The sequence below is a fragment of the Dryobates pubescens genome, chromosome 17 (genome assembly GCF_014839835.1).
Source record: "Dryobates pubescens isolate bDryPub1 chromosome 17, bDryPub1.pri, whole genome shotgun sequence".
In the NCBI taxonomy this organism is placed as follows: domain Eukaryota; kingdom Metazoa; phylum Chordata; class Aves; order Piciformes; family Picidae; genus Dryobates; species Dryobates pubescens.
Genome location: NC_071628.1, coordinates 12,577,634 through 12,593,466, shown reverse-complemented (window position 1 = coordinate 12,593,466; position 15,833 = coordinate 12,577,634). Strand labels below are relative to the sequence as shown.

The 15,833-nt window shown below is 42.5% G+C and overlaps 1 protein-coding gene across 1 annotated transcript in view; it reads right to left on the bottom strand.

The window, feature by feature from the left end:
* Positions 1–1,709, bottom strand: part of FBN1 (fibrillin 1) — a 153,437-nt gene extending 151,728 nt beyond the window's left edge. Inside the window, exons 1-2 of the mRNA XM_054168756.1 lie at positions 1,657–1,709; positions 998–1,268 (exon numbers count right to left, since the gene is read on the bottom strand). Of these exons, the coding sequence (XP_054024731.1) occupies positions 998–1,164 (167 nt within the window). The 5' untranslated portion in view covers positions 1,165–1,268; positions 1,657–1,709. The remainder of the gene's footprint in view (positions 1–997; positions 1,269–1,656) is intronic.
* Between the last annotated feature and the right edge of the window lie 14,124 nt (positions 1,710–15,833).

The window sequence follows — 15,833 nt, the reverse complement described above, 5'->3', positions numbered from 1 at the left end:
AAAACCCAGCTTGCATCCCTTACTGAAGCATATCTCCATATAAATTTTGTTGCATTTGTGGCAAATCTAGCTATGGGCTGAAAAGGTGCATTGGAATACCTGAAAAAGAAAACCTCCTTTTTTATTTTTATCAACATTGCAAGCTTTTCACCTTTGCAGCAAACTAGATTTTCAACTGCATACACATGCAATACCTTTCAGGTGTCTCAAAAAATATTTTTTTTGCATTGGAAAGGTGTTCTGTTAGAATTGGGGATTTTGCCTGATGCAGATTTACCCTTTAAAAAACACCCACTCTGCTGAGCATGTACCACAATGTTTCATTATGTTTTTAAACTTTTTCATGCTTGGGCTCACTCATAGTAGTACTAGATAGCTCTGAGATCCAAAACCGGTCCCTGTTCTTCACCTGTGCCGTCCCCAGGTCACAAGGAACACCGGATAAGCAAAGACAAACCGCTTAGGCTCAAGAGAAGATGCACATCGCCAAAGGCTTAAGGTGGAGATAAAAGAGCGCAGCTAATTGGCAGTCCATACTGTGGACTCCAGCCCTCGCCGCTGTTCTCCGTTATGCAAAGCAGGGGCCGCGGGAGGAATGCAGAAGCCTTTACCTGGGTCCTTTCCCCGAAGCTAAGTTAGCAACCTCCGAGCTGCTACGGCTGATCTTCGCGAAGCATCACCCACCCACAGACGAAGCAAGGCAGCCTGTAAGGCATCCAGCACTCTTCCCCGCGGTGGGGAGGGTCCCGGGAAGGCGGCGGGACTCTGTACACGGTTCCCTGGCGCTGCTCCGGGGTGCCGCGGGCGGTGCCTTTGCGCCCCCGGCCCAACCAGCCCTAGTGCAGGAGTAGCCCCAAGGAGTGTCGGGGAGCTCGGCCATCTCCACCAGCTCCCACAAGCAGAGACAGCAAATAAAGATGCCCACAGGCACCTCCCGACAAACCTGCGCCCGCTCCCCGCACCGCGGCACCCCGAGAGGGGCCGGCCCCGCACCTACCCTTTCAGCGCGTCGTGCCCGCCGCCGTGCCCTCGCCTCTTGGCCCGGCTGACCCGGCTCTCCCTGGCGCTCACTCCTTCAGCGTGCCCGGCGGCGGCGGCGCCTGCCTGGGACGCCCACAGCACGGCAACTCCCAAGGCGATCCCCAGCAGCCGCCCCCGCCACATCGCGTCCCCCGCGTCCCGGGCTGCGAGCGGCCGCCGCCTCCTCTCCGCGACCGGAGTTCGCCGGTCCTCGCCGCCCTGCCTGCGACCAGCCTCTCCAAGGCGAGCTGCGCGGAGACAGAAGAGGAAGAAGAGAGGTCGTTAGGGGCCGAAGAGAAGCGGGCGCGGCCGTCCCGCGCCGCCTGACCCCCGCGCCGCGCCGCCGTCGGGGCCCCCGGCCAGCCCCGGCGCTCGCCCGCCCGCGGGGGAATGGCGAGGGTCTGCCCGGACTCTGTTTTCCCTCACAGCATCCGCGGGGGCACTCCTGCTCCTGCAGCGAGCTGCCAGCGGCCGCCGACACCGCTCCAGGAGCCGTTCCGGGGCTGGGAGTGTCCCCCGAGCCGTGCAGCTCGGCGGCTGGAGCCCGGTGCCCGGCCGGGGCTTGCCGCTGGCAGGGAGCCCCGCGGTCAGCCCGCCCGCCCCGGGAGAAGCCCGCTTGCTGAGAGGGGCGCGCACCCGCTGGAGCCGGAGCCGCCGCCGCCGCCTGCCGTTCCCGCTGCTGTTCCAGCTGCGGCCGCTGCACCCACCGCTGCTCCAGCTGCGGCTCCAGCTGCCCCCTCCCTCCCATCCTCCTCCTCCTTTTTCCCCTCCTCTCTCCCCCCCTCTCCTCTTCAAGTATCGCCCGCGCAACACTTTCTCGCGAGAGAGAGGTGAATAAAAATGTCCCCCCACCCCCGAGCCGCCACCCGGGGCGCTCCGGGGGCTACCGGTGGTGTCCGGGCGGCTGCGCGGTGGAATGATCACCTGTGGCACCGCCGGACGAGGGCCGGGGGATGCTCTGCCCTGGGAGGTGCCCCGGGGCCGGGGCCAGCATGCAGCCCTGTCCGGGAAGACGGGGCCATGCCGCCTCCTGCTGCGGTTAGTCCCCCGTCCCCCCTTGACACCGAAGCAGAAGCAGTAGCGTCCGAGCCAGTCTATGCAGCGGAGTAAGTTAAAACACAGGACTGGAGTAGAAGCGCAGGAAACGGATGCCTATGCCTCCGTCTGAAAACGTGTTTACAACCTAGAAGTGCAACATTTTGCATCTATGTAGTGGCTTAAGGGGGGAAAAAAATAGGATGTTTCCCTTACAAGGGAAAGTAGCACCGATGTCGGCTTCACCTTAGAGGCGGCAGCAGAACGAACGATGCACGTTTTAGCAACTAGCACGGCACAGGCACCGACGCACCGAGCCCTTCCCTACAGACTCCTACATCTCTACACCTGGCTCCAGGCCAAACGCACATCTCAGCCTTATCACAGAACGGGGAAAAAGCGCGTTAGTTTTCACTTATGCTTTTAGGTTGATTTAGACAAACCACCACCAACTCCTGAAAAGCAGAACGTTTTAATACTGAAATAACTCGAGATGGGGGTAGGGCAGCTTACAGTTAGTTCCAGCCCAGGTTACATACTCCAGCTGAGTATCTCTGTGCCAGGATGATCCCCATTCAACAGGCACAGAAAATACGAAACAAAAAGCAAACGTATTGGACTGAAAGTAAATTATGAATTCTGCCACTCTTCACTTTACCAACATATGTCTAAAATGTTGCATCTCCTATGTTGCCAGTATTCCATTGATGTTGGATTGAGGCAGGTACTGATGGTGAATGGTTCTGTGTGACCAAACTAATGCAGCAACAGCTCAGCTGCACAATTTAATGAGCAGGCAGCTATCACCCACCCACAGCAGCTACCAACCCACACTGCCCAAAGATAAATGCATGGTGTGCAGTACTGATAGAGTAGCAGGGAAAAAAAGGAAGCACCACATAAGATTTCCTAGTACCAATCTCTGTTTGCAAATGGAATTTAATAATGCCCAAAATATGATAGCTGTTATAGGAAATGGAGAGTTGACTTGACTTAGAGTAGTTTTTATATTCTGCCTAGAAATATGTATTACCCTTTTAAACATAGAAGTATTTGAAATTGTAGAGGGAAATGCTATATTTGTGTGCGCTCCCCACAGTGGCAACATTCTTAATGATTTAGTCTGATTTTTGTAGTAATCAGTTTAAAAATTGTGAATTCTGCAAATTACAAAACAATATTTTTATTTTGACCATTCCAATGTCACTAACAGTTTCACATGAAAACTTTCATATGTGCACAATATACAAGTAAAACGTAGATGTGCAGTAAAATGAGATGCACAAAAAAAAAAAGAGGTAATGGGATTCAGAGTACGGCTCCTCAGTGAGTCTGAACAAGGCCCAAGATATGAGCAAATGAAAGCTTATACCACTATTTTGTTACTTGCACAAAATCAATCAATGGAGTTAACTTTAATTCTGTGGGCACAGTGTTACTGATTGGCAGTTTGCACCATACAAACAGAAATTAGGGGGTTTGATAAGTATGAAATGCTGATATTCCTGATACAGTCCAGATGGAAGAGGAATATGATTTTTCCAAGTTTATCTTCCTTGTCTGCCACATAAGCTGACACAGATAAGATTATTTTTTTTTAATGCCTACACTTGTTGAAAAAACAACACAGCATTGTGCAAAGGATTTTACACTTCTGCAGTGGCCAATTCAAATTTGCTCAAAGAAGCAGAGAGACCAGGATAAAGGTGTAACTGTCCTCACTATGAAGAAATTCAAGACATGCAATTCCCTTCTTTCACTCTCATCTATGAGTTCAGCTAAATCTGAATATTTATCTAGTGAATATAGAAGGTAAATATGTTTAGATCAAATGACTGCAAAAAAAGGTAGTCAGATATTTACTGATTATAACACAAGTTTACCAGTAAAGAAAACTGAGTTATGAAATTCTGGATCACCATTTACTCAAACATTCTTTTGATTTCAACGTTTTCAGTTTCAGCTGCTTTAAATTTTTTGAACAAGCTACCAGAAAAGTATCTACTCTGTGTCACAGGTTAATGGGATCATTTTCTCATATTTTCTAGGACATTTTATGATGTATTATTTGGTATCTTGCACGGCTGCAGAAATGTGGATTACACTATATGAAGTAATGTTACATGATATGTGGGCTGCCCATTAATCAATCTAGTGAAATATGTAGCCCATCATCATCTTACGCTGTGTCATTTTAAAAGAATATACTTATATATTAGAAGTACTTAAACTGTTGACAACTTTAAAATAGTGCCCACTTGAGTTCTCAAACCACTAGAAAAAATACCCTGTCATAAGTAAAAGACTTAAAACAACTTCTGCTCTCTGCTGCTGAATAGACCTACTAATAAAGGTCGTACACACACTTTCCCAAAGCCACTTGAGCCTTTGCAAACATTTGGACTCTGAAAAACATCTAGACAGGTTCCTGCATGGCCTTCCTAACACTTGTCATCTACTCAGAAGTTTCACTCAGTAAAAAGAACCAAGGAGCAATTCTGATGAGCCAGTTGGTCACTATCTCCCATAACAAACAAGAAAGATGAACCCTTAGATTATCTGAGATCCAGAAGCTCAGTGCTATTTTAGCTCCTTGATCAAACTCTGGAATCAAATCCCGCAATAAGACCCCAAGAACAAGGCACATAACATCATTGCTACATACTGTCATGGGCTGAGTTGAATCCGTTGCTGAAGTTCAATACCATGCTGCCATCATGCCAGCTTCAAAACGAAGTGGAGCAAAGTATCAGGGGCTTGAAGTTCATGTTGTAACACATCAGGCTTCTGGTTCCAGTTGCTGCTTCCAGGTTTTAGGGTGTTGGCCTGGTCTGGCTGCAGGTCAGGGGGCTATTGGGAGGTCTCTGGCTTCTGTAGCTGCTTCTGTTTTTTGTTGTGCTGTTCTGCAAAGAGGCTCAGGTAATTGTGCATTTTATCATCTCCAGTAAAACTCTTATCTCAACCCAGAGGAGATTTTTTTGTTGTGTTACTTTTCATCCCATCTGTGTGGAAAGAGAGGGGTGCTTGTGAGAGTAGCCTATATTAACCTAGGACATGTGCATTGCAGAATTTACACTCAAGTGAAATTTAACATACAGAATTCAACACACAAGTGCTGATTCTTCAGAGGATTTTGAGGATCTTATAGCTGTATTTTGGAGAAGATAGATGGCATGGATTATGGTGGCAGGGCCCAGAATCAGGGGAGGATAATTGTAGACAGATTGATTGTATCAGGAAATGATAAAGACGACATTACCTTTTACAGTTTGGGATCAACTTGGAGGCAATGATCCCAAATATTTACATAACTACACACCCACACATAAATGCTTTAAATCAAGCCTGCTAACTTCTAAGAAAAGCCATGATCCTAGCTAGCCATGCCTTAGTGTGCCAACTTGTGCTCATCAGCATCACACACATAAATCATTCTAAATATGGCTAAGTCCATAATGTAGCTAGATTATTAAAATGTAATTGATTGCCAGAGAAATACCTGTTTGTCCTGCTCCTCCATTTTCATACAAATGTTGATGTTTTCAGCATTGACAATCTGTGTTCAGTAGCAGCAATTCAAAGTACTGGTCTGCCTCCTTCCTGGCTTTGCCAAGCTACTCCTCTTCAGTATATGCAAACATTCCTTCTTTTCCTCCTGTAGGATGCTTATCAGAATTTTCATATACAGATGAGTTGTTTTGAACTAGTCAAACAAACAACAAAGAAAATCTTGTCACTGGAAACAGTGTGATAGAGTTGGGAGTTTCATTTAGTTTTGTTTCAATTTCTATGAACTTTTGCAATAATAATTTTTCTCTGCACATTTACTCCAACCCAAGTGAACAAAATAAGTATGTTCATCTTACATATTTCTTTATTAAGAAAGTCCTGAGTCTTGATTATGCCAATGAAAACAAATAGTGTGGGAAAGTTTTGGTGTGCATATTTTTTTAAGTACACTACATGCACAAACAGTAATTACATCCAGACAACCCAATTAACTGGTTTAATTTTTTTTTTTTTTATTTAAAGAAGTTAGGTAACTCAAAATAAAACAAACTATTACTCATTTTTCTTAGTGCTGTTTGGTCAGACAAGCTGTGGTGACTGCCTATGAAATCCTTTAAGAACAGCTTTTGGGGGACAAATTTCACTCAAGAACTTACCTCATTTTTACAAATTATTTTGAGTTTTTCATCTGTCATCTGAGTTTATAATGATAGAGAAGGAAATCCTGCCTACTTAGAATGTGATTCCATAAGTTGTGATACTGTGACAAAGTGTTGGAGGAATATTTCTATAATACTGTAAGAGTTAAAAGAAGGTCTCTGTTGGCTCAGACATGAGGAGCCTATGCACTTCTGGTGAAACTCCAGTATTTTATCTTGGTTGTATCTCAGATGACCATAAACCTTTTAGAGACTCATAACATCTCTGCTGGTTTTGCTTGTATATAATGTTTTAGCACAGGATTTATGTTGCTCTAAACAAAACAACTCCTGTAATTTACAATGCAAATTTTGATATCACTCTACCAAAAACTGTAGAAGTCAAATAATAATTGAATTTGTCCTTACTGAGATCTGAATGAGACAGATGTTCTTACTCCTCTAAAACACATGAATTCCTCAGTATCAGTGCCAAAGTATGAGGAAACTCAAGAGATGCCCTGAATTCAGACAACTCCTTCTTAGTACTGTTTTTGGAAAGTTCTGTACCACATTCACAGCTCTCTTCTTCTCTAAAACTAGGTCTCATGTTAAATCAACCCTTGCCTAGTAAGAGTGAAACTGTTACACTACATCTCCCATTACTAAAGACATACAAGATTGCATTGACAGAGTTACTCATGGAGGTCCTAAAGAAAGGATAACTAACCCAGGAGAAATCCTCTGACTTCTATTCTGCCCTACAGGAAGGGGAAGCACAGCCTATTTTCGTAAGGCTAGAGCTAAACAGAAATACAACTAAAGTACAGTGGAATGGATTATTTGGTTTTTTATCCTAGTCTAATGCAGTATATACACTGACATTTAATTCTATGCATACAGCTAAAACCCGCTAAAGCTTAACAGTGATTATTTGACTTCAAAAGAAAAAAACCAAAAATCCATCTTTAGTTAAAAAAAAAAAAAAGAAATATATATTACTACTTTCTGTCAGCTGTGGCCCTGCCAAATATAAAGGTAACTGTGCCAGAGTAACAGTTGCAAGCTGAATTTCCTCAATCTTACATTTGTCCCAAATGACATCTTAAATGCCACCTGTAAAGTCAGAAGCAAAGTGGAACTAATTTCTGAGCTTAGAATGACATGCCAACTGCTGGGTGAATTTTTAGGCTAAGGCATGGAGGAAAACAGATATAGCTTTTTATTAGAATTAATGCATTCCAAGTGGGTGGAAATCAGTAACTAGGAGCCTCTTCTTGTAGTTCTCATTTATGCAGAACTCCCTACTGACTCAAACAAAGACAGCTGAATCAGGCCCTACATTCCTTCAAACATTGTGTCAGCAAGGGATTGGGTGTCTCTGCTTCTGTTTTCCATCCCAGTGTTCTTCTAGCTATGAGATCCCTTGGTTGATAGGGAGTTGCCCCATGATGTAGTTGAAATAATAAAATAGGTAATAAGAGACCAGGGATTAGACTCAAGACCCACCACATTCCTTTTGCAAGGCCCTTCCTTTGAGAAATAGAAGTATGAGAGCATTGCATACAACTTGCATAGAATCAATGGTGAATTTAGGTTGAAGGGACTGGCGGAGGTCATTTGGTCCAGTCCTCTGCTCAGAGCAGGACCAACTTAAGAGTAGGCTGCTCAGGCCCTATCCAACTGAGTTCTGAGTATCTCCAAAGATGGACACTTTCCTAATCTCATCCATTGTTTTACATCCCTCATTGTAATTAATTTTTCTTAACACTTGGCCAGAATTTCCCTTGTTAGAATTTGTGCCTGTGCCTCTCATCCTGCCACTGCTCACCACCCAGCATAGTCAGACTCTACATTCTCTATGCCTTGAAGACAGCAGAATGATCCTCCTTAACTCTTGCTTCTTAAGTCTGAATGAATCCTTTCCTCAATGAGCTCTCCTTTGGCCCCTAACCATTTTGATGGCCCTCTGCCAGGCTTGCTCCAGGTTACAATGTTGGGGTTTTTTTGTTTAGAGGTAGGGAGTGGGGATGTCGTTTTGGTTTGTTTGTTTGTTTTCAACAGAGTGCACAGCACTGAATACAGTACTGCAGATGCAGATTCTCAAGTACTAAAGGAGGGGAAGAATCTCTTCCTTATGCTGCCTGGCTACTCTGCACTAACACAGCCCCAGACACAGTTGGCCACCTTCATGGCAAAGGCACACTGCTGACTCATGAGTGATAATGATGAGTCTCTAGACAGTGAACAGCTCAGTAGAGCTCTGATCTACACTTTCCTTTATTCAGTAACTTTCCAAAGGCTGACTTCATTTCCTCAAGTTTTCTAGATACCAGTAAATTGAGACACTCATCTAGAGTCTGAGATTTCTTACTGGGTATAAAAGCATTTGGGGATTTCCCCACCCACCACACCCCATGTCTGTTGAAAGTATTAAAGTTGACTTACTGAGAAGCACAGGGAGGCTGTGTTACCAGGTTCATGAGTTAAACAACCAGTCTTTATTGCCTTAAAATGTCCATCAGACGCAAGGTCTCATACACCACACTGGACAGAACATGACCCATTTAGCAATGCATACATTACTAATATAGTTAATACTTTAATATATTGCATCTTACTCTTTCAGTATTGTTACCTGGGTGCATTCAGCTCACAGAAGTCAGGAGAAAATTTTCTTTTAGGATTACTTGGTTTCATTATTAGCCCCTTCTTATTTATGTACTGGCTCAACTCACAGCAAGCTGTGTCCTTAAACAAATGGCTGTAAAGCAAGCATATAAACGGTGCAAATAATCAGGTTGCCTTTCTTTATCAGGAAACAGGAAATAATTGCAGTTACTTCAAAAATATATTCATTGTCTAAGTAACCAACTGAAATTATGGAAGCTATCTGAATAGGTAGTTGCAGTAGATTCAAAGTTGGAATGAGAAGGGACAGGAAGAAAGCTCTGTATGTTTTAGGGGTTTTTTTTTAGAAACCTTTTTTCTTCCTTACAAGGAGAATTGAGATAACTTTAAATGTATTACTTAAAACACTTGAAACCTGAGTAACTTTTACCAGTGTTTCTAGTATAAATTATTCAGAGAACATAATTGGGGGGGGGGGGGGGAAATCATTAAACCCTTTTTTTTTTTTCCCCTTATAAAAAACCCCCAAAACCTCACAAAGGCCTGCCTCTAAAACATCCCTAGTGGTTTTCAAATTATCAGCATCAGATCCACCCAAAATTGTTACTGTGATGAATGAGGTGGAGTTCAGAAGAAGTCTGCTATGTTTCTCTAAAAGGGACAGGCTTTGCCACTTCACAAGTTTTAAATAAAAATGGTGAAAACTGGTTTTAGCTTTGTGAACTCCCTTCAATACCAAAAAAAATACCACATAACTTCAGAGGAATAAGAACAGAGGTTGAACAGGCACACAGTCAAAGGAAATGTCATCTGACACCAGTTAAGGGAGAGCCAAGGAAAAATACCCATGAGCTGGAGATGCTTGGGAAAAAAGATATCTCTATCTATCTATCTATAGATATAGGGATATATACTAAGGCTGACTTTTCCAACTCCTGTTCATCAGTAAAAGGAAGGAAGTCTAATTTTATGGATGAAACAGTGAGTGATGTAAATAAGGAGATTCATGCTGCCTTTTCAAGATAAGGAAGTCTTTCAGAGGCTCCAGCCTGGACACATTTTATGATAAACTATTGGGAAAAGAGTGTTTCTCTGTACTGCAGTGATCTGGAGAAACTTCCTTTGGCATTACAAGCCTAGTCCAAAGCCTGAGATAATTCCCACCCCCCCTTTTTTTTTCTCCATTTCATTTCAGTGGACTTCAGAGCATGCCCTGACTTCAGTGCAGTGAACGCTATTCCATCAGTTAAACTAAGAGACTAGTGAAGTTTCTGAAAAAAATATAATTAAAGATTCAAATGCATCATGGAGAACTAGAAACAATTCCTTCCTTACAATTAGCTACAAAGTCTTTCCTCCTTTTCAAAACACACAGCCCTCTGCATTGTTTGCCCCACACATGAGGCTCCTCATCTCCCTCTCCGAGTTTTGGTCACAAACAGTAGGAGTAACAAGTCTATGCAGTCTTGATGACTAAATATTCAGAGTCCTGCACAGTGAAAACACAAAGAGAACTCTTGGCAGTGTTGTCTAAAACAAGGAATTCATGTTTTTTGAATTTACTCCAACTTGTGAAAAAATAAGCTTTTAGAATTCACATACATATCATGTTCTACTACACATGTTCAACAGTGACAAGTCCAGAGCTCATGTGTTGTAGAAAGAACTGCACTGTTGTATCAGTTCCATAGATCACTGATATGCACGTGCTGACAATAGTCATTCCCCATGGAATCCTGGAAAAAGTTGCCTTTTCTAGGTCATTTCAGCATTTTAAATCTTATTAGCCTTTTCTGTGTGGGCTTTTTTTGGCTTGGTTTCCACCTCTTCTCCTCTCGTCCAGTGGTATCATAAAACTGCATTTTAAGGGTAAGTTGATTTAACCAATCCTGGCAGCTACTTAACCTGCTTTGACAGGTTTGTTTCACAAGCTGTCCTTCCTCTTTCTGTGGTCAAAGTCTGTATAAAACTATTTACAAGAAGGAAAACAAAACAAAAACCAACCACCACCACAAAACAAGAACAATTTTAATATATTAAAGAAACTGATTAAACCCCATAGCATGGGAAAGGTTAGCCCTATGCTTAACCAAATCCTATCCTGGAGAGGTCTTCTAACACATCTGTAACTAAATTCTATGTTCTGTTAACTGTGATCAAAGGACCAGAGTGGAAAGGAAATCTGAGGAACTCACATTTCTGCAGAATGCAGGTGGGATTTTAGCCTGGGAAGATGCTGGGAAATACAACAGTGTGTCAATCCCAGCTACAAACCTACCTGAGTCGCCTTTGTTCAGCCCTACTCCTGAGCTATCGCAGCCAGCCATGTTTCAGGAAAATGTTGCCCGACAGCTGCAAGGTGTAGAAGCTGCTGTTCTTCAGATCATTGGTAAAACACATCCCAGTTACCATCACTTCTGCAAGAAAGCATTCAGCAGACAGTGTGGTGATTTAATTTATAAGGTTGTCCGTATTCCAGAAGCTCTCAGAAACCCCAAGTGAGGCTGTGGTCCTATTGCACTATACTAACAGCACAGAAAGAATGCTCCAGGCTCATGAGCTTCACATTGGGAACTATTCAATCACTTCCTCCCTGTTACTTCTACTGGGGCAGAGTGTTTCAATAGATTTATTTTTTCCTGTATTGGAGACCTAGAAACATTGCGTCTGGATCCACACTGGCCAAGTTCCTGTTCTCCTAAGCACAAACCCCCAGAAGTTCTACTTTGGCCTATATATTAACCTGCAAAGCTTTTAAATAGCTACATCTACTTCTTGGAGGAACGTACTGGAGCATACACTTGCCAGAAACTGCAGGGCTATAGGACTACTACTCAGATTTGATGCAGAGAGCTAATAAACTGAACCTGCAGAGAAGAATAACAGTAATACCACCAAAGGAACCAGGGAAACTTGTTTCACCTATTAAGCCCACGTGCCTGCATTGCAATGAGTGGCAGAGCTGGGACAGGCCCACCTGGAGAAAGGTCAGGTGTCAGGCAGGATGCCCCATGGAGCAGAGGATCCTTCTCTACCCAGGCCCACACACTCCCTGCCACATCATTTCAGTAACTGCTGCACCAGCTGCCTATTGGTGTGCTTTTCACAGCTGTACAGATCATTTTATATCAACATTTTGTATCTTACCTGCTTCTTTCATGTGTACATTTGAATTATTTTGATTGTTTGATTGTTAACACTGTTGTTCAAGACAGGAGTTAAGAACAAGTTAAACTCCCTGGCTAATGAATTGGTCACAACTTCCCAAAGGGACTGCTCAGACATCCGCAGTGATAAGTAGAGTCAAAGCCTCTACTGGCTCAACTCGTGTTTATTAGAGCTATCTGCTAATGACCTAAAAGGAACTGAGAAACATAGGAAATAGTTTCCCCAGATATTGGGTATTCTAACAGGCTTCACTGACACAGGAAAAGTCTCTTGCAAGAATATTGCAAGAAAAGAGTCACATTTTATGAAAAACTTTGCTTTACACATTTGATTTCCTTCCAGCTTGGAAGGAAACTGAGATACTTAAATTTTCCACAAAAGACAGTATTGAAGACTAGAAGATGAGTTAGGATCTCCTAGGCTGTTTCGATTCAATCTTGACTTTTCAGAGTTACAAAAGTTTACAAATGAAGACTTGTTTTAAAACAAAAGGTTCCACTCAAATAGTGTTAAAATGTTTTGACACTCAGGGCATTTAATTTCTTTCATGGCTAAGTATGAAGAAAATTTTGTGACGTTTAAGATAACTGTGTTTTCAAATGGAAAATGGTCAACATTTTATTTATTGACACTATACTCCTGTTAGCCCCACTTCTTTCCTCCAAGTATTAGTCCAAGGCACTCTAGATGAAAATGGAGAAGTCATGAGTGGATAGTTGGAGAAACAGCAGCTAGCTTCTGATAAGAGTATCCTCTATCTACAAGGAAACAAGCACCATAAGGTACTCCATCTTCTCCAAAGACTTTCAAAATACAGACTACAGGAAGCAACTTAGCCAAGAACTTATTCATTAACTATTGTTAAATGAAGCCTGTGCTGCACTGTATAGCTCAGTGCCTGTATAGTACTGATTACAACATCAGTAGCTTGAGCAAAGTACCAGGGAGTTACTTGAAAAGTACAAGTTTCCGTTTTCTGTTCTCACCTGTTTGCTGGTTAGTGGAAGCCACATCCTACACAGAATGGTCACCTGGCAAGCCTGAAGGAGGAATCCAGTAATTTGACAGTCTCTATACGTCCCATAATCTGCACAGGCCCAAAGAGCATCAAACACACACCAAAAGTAGCACATCCCACAGAATAAACATATAGCAGCATTAGAGATATGCCTGGGCTCTGCTGATGACTCTGCAGCCTTGGCTGCAGTCACCGTGGTGTTGACACCACCACCACTTGTGAACAGCTTTGAAGACACCAAAAAAAAATGTTTAGTACCTGGTTTTAAGATTTATCTGTACAAATGATTTTAAAGCTGTAGGTACAGTTTGACCTTTAATTAAAGACAATACCTAAAGCACAGTTCTCGTTCACAGAGTTACATTGGCAAGAATCCCAGTCACTGAAGTGGTTTCTCTATGAAGATGAGGAGCAGAAGGAAGAAGTTACCAGCAGACTTCTGGATTTTACAATGGATTTGAGGGTGGTGGTAATATTCTGTGATGAAGTGTTACATAAAAGCATGTATGATATAAGACCACTAGAGGGGAGTAAAGTAACTTACAAGTGAGTGTTTCCTCTGCTTGGTTTTGATGTACAAATTGCATTTGCACATGTTAATTAACAGCTATAGTAAACCCAGAGTATTAAGGATTGCATTTGCTTAACATTCTAAGCAAAGCTGATTAGATAATTACAGTATTTCGGTACCATTGTCCCCTCTCACTAGGCTGCAGGCTGACAGGGAACATTCATCATCTGGTTGAAGCCAGAACACCAGGGATGGCATTCAGCCAGAACATTTGGCAATAGACACGGATTTCTTTACTTTAGCTTCATAAAGAAGCAACACTACACGATGAAAACAGACTCATTTTATCAAGTGTGAAAAGGGAACTGGGCTTAAAAGCTTGCTTGGTAGGTAACCACATGCAAGAGATAGGAAAGAACCTTAGTTCTCACATAGATCACTGCCTAAGTCTACACAACATTGAAATACTTACCCAAGCAACAAGAACCCAGAGAGAAGCATGATTAATTTGGAAATGTGAAGTACTCTGCATCAAAATGCTGGGTGAAATCTCACTACAGCTGCAAGTAATGTGCTCCTGTATCACTGCCAGGTTGCCATCGTCTCCATTGTAACCCATCTACACTGTGGGAGACAAGGATGTGCAGGGGAATCTACACAAAAGAGCAAACATCTAAAATAAATTTCAATGGGAAATCTTAGCAACTCCCACAGAACAAAGGGAAAAATGAAAACAGAGTTCCAACAGTAGAATGGCTTTGACAGCAACTTTTAAGGATAAATAGCTGAAATCTATATATGTGTGACTGTGTATGTAAATCCTTCTGAGGTTACTCAGCTTGAGATTTTATGGGAAAAGGGATGCTATACGGTGGATCTCCGAGCTTCAGTCAAAAGTACCAGCTACAAAGTTAACATAAGAGGTAGGGGGATAATGACATGCAAAGTTCCAAAGGTGTTAAGGAAACCCTGGGAATGGAAGCAAACCAGAGCTCTCCTCAATTGCATATCCACAGGTTACACTTAGAGAAGTTGGATTTAGTTATAGCAGTTGAGAAAGGCTTTCACAATCACAGACTGTGTTTGGCAAACATTGTAGGAATTCTGCAGAATGGACAACCAGTTGAACCAGTCTGAAAACTAGCAAGCATGGTAGGACCAAGACTACGGGATTTAAATTTTCTCCCACTTACCATTTGCAGTCCTTTAGAGTATTTCCACATTTGCATGCAACAATAGCTGTATGCATCTTAAAAGGAGTTAAAGAAATGGTGTGACCTCAGTAAAAGAAGACTGAGGAGGAAAATAACAGTTTTTAAGCATGACAAAATAAACCTCTGTTCCATGTCCTTGATACATTGAAAAATCCAGTAATAAGTTTAATTTGCAGCAAAAGAGTTCAGGTTAAGACAGAAAGGGAATGAGAGGACCACCCTCCAGCCAGCAGGGTAATAGTGGAAAGGATTTAGTCAGGCAAGTTGTAGTCTCTCTTGTAGACATCAGACACACATCCACCAGGACCAACATCAGCACAGACGATTTTTGCCTTGCAGCAGTGTAAACTGTAATTTCACAAAATCATGTAATATGATGAATTATAGCACAAGAAAATCATGGTGTCTGTCACTCTGGAGGGGAAATACCTAAGAATAGAATAGAATAAACCAGGTTGGAAAAGACCTTCAAGATCATTGCGTCCAACCTATTATCCAACCCACCTAATCAACTAAACCATGCAACCAAGCCAAAAAGAGTCCATGATTAAAATGGTATGAATGGCAGCATGGTATGAATAACAGCAGCAAATATTCAACTTCACCTATGACAGCTGCAAAGCCAGAGAAAAGATGACTAAGTAATATAAAGACATAAGGAAATTTTTTAAAAGCATAGTTGAAGTAATGTAGAAGCACAGTAAAGCCATTAAGTAGAAAGAAAAAGTAATTTAGTGGTTGAAGTACTGGCCTAGGACTTAAAAGACCTGGGTTTAATTCCATGTTAGGCTTCCTAACTTTCTGAACAAGCCACTTAAACTCCCATAGCCTCAGTTACTATTCATACAATTATTCTCGTCCACAGCAACTTGCTGTGATAGGAGAGAGTTTCAGATGTGCATGTGTCTAACATAAGTAAAAGCCATGGGAATTTAAACATGGTTTATGCAAAACCTGTTCTTTTTTTCCCCTTACTCCATAGGTGTGGTTATGCCAGCTGAAAGAGGCCACAGAAGAACATAGGCTAAAACACTGGAATTAATGCATTCATTACTCAAACCATGCTGGAGTTGGAGAAACCCTGTGCA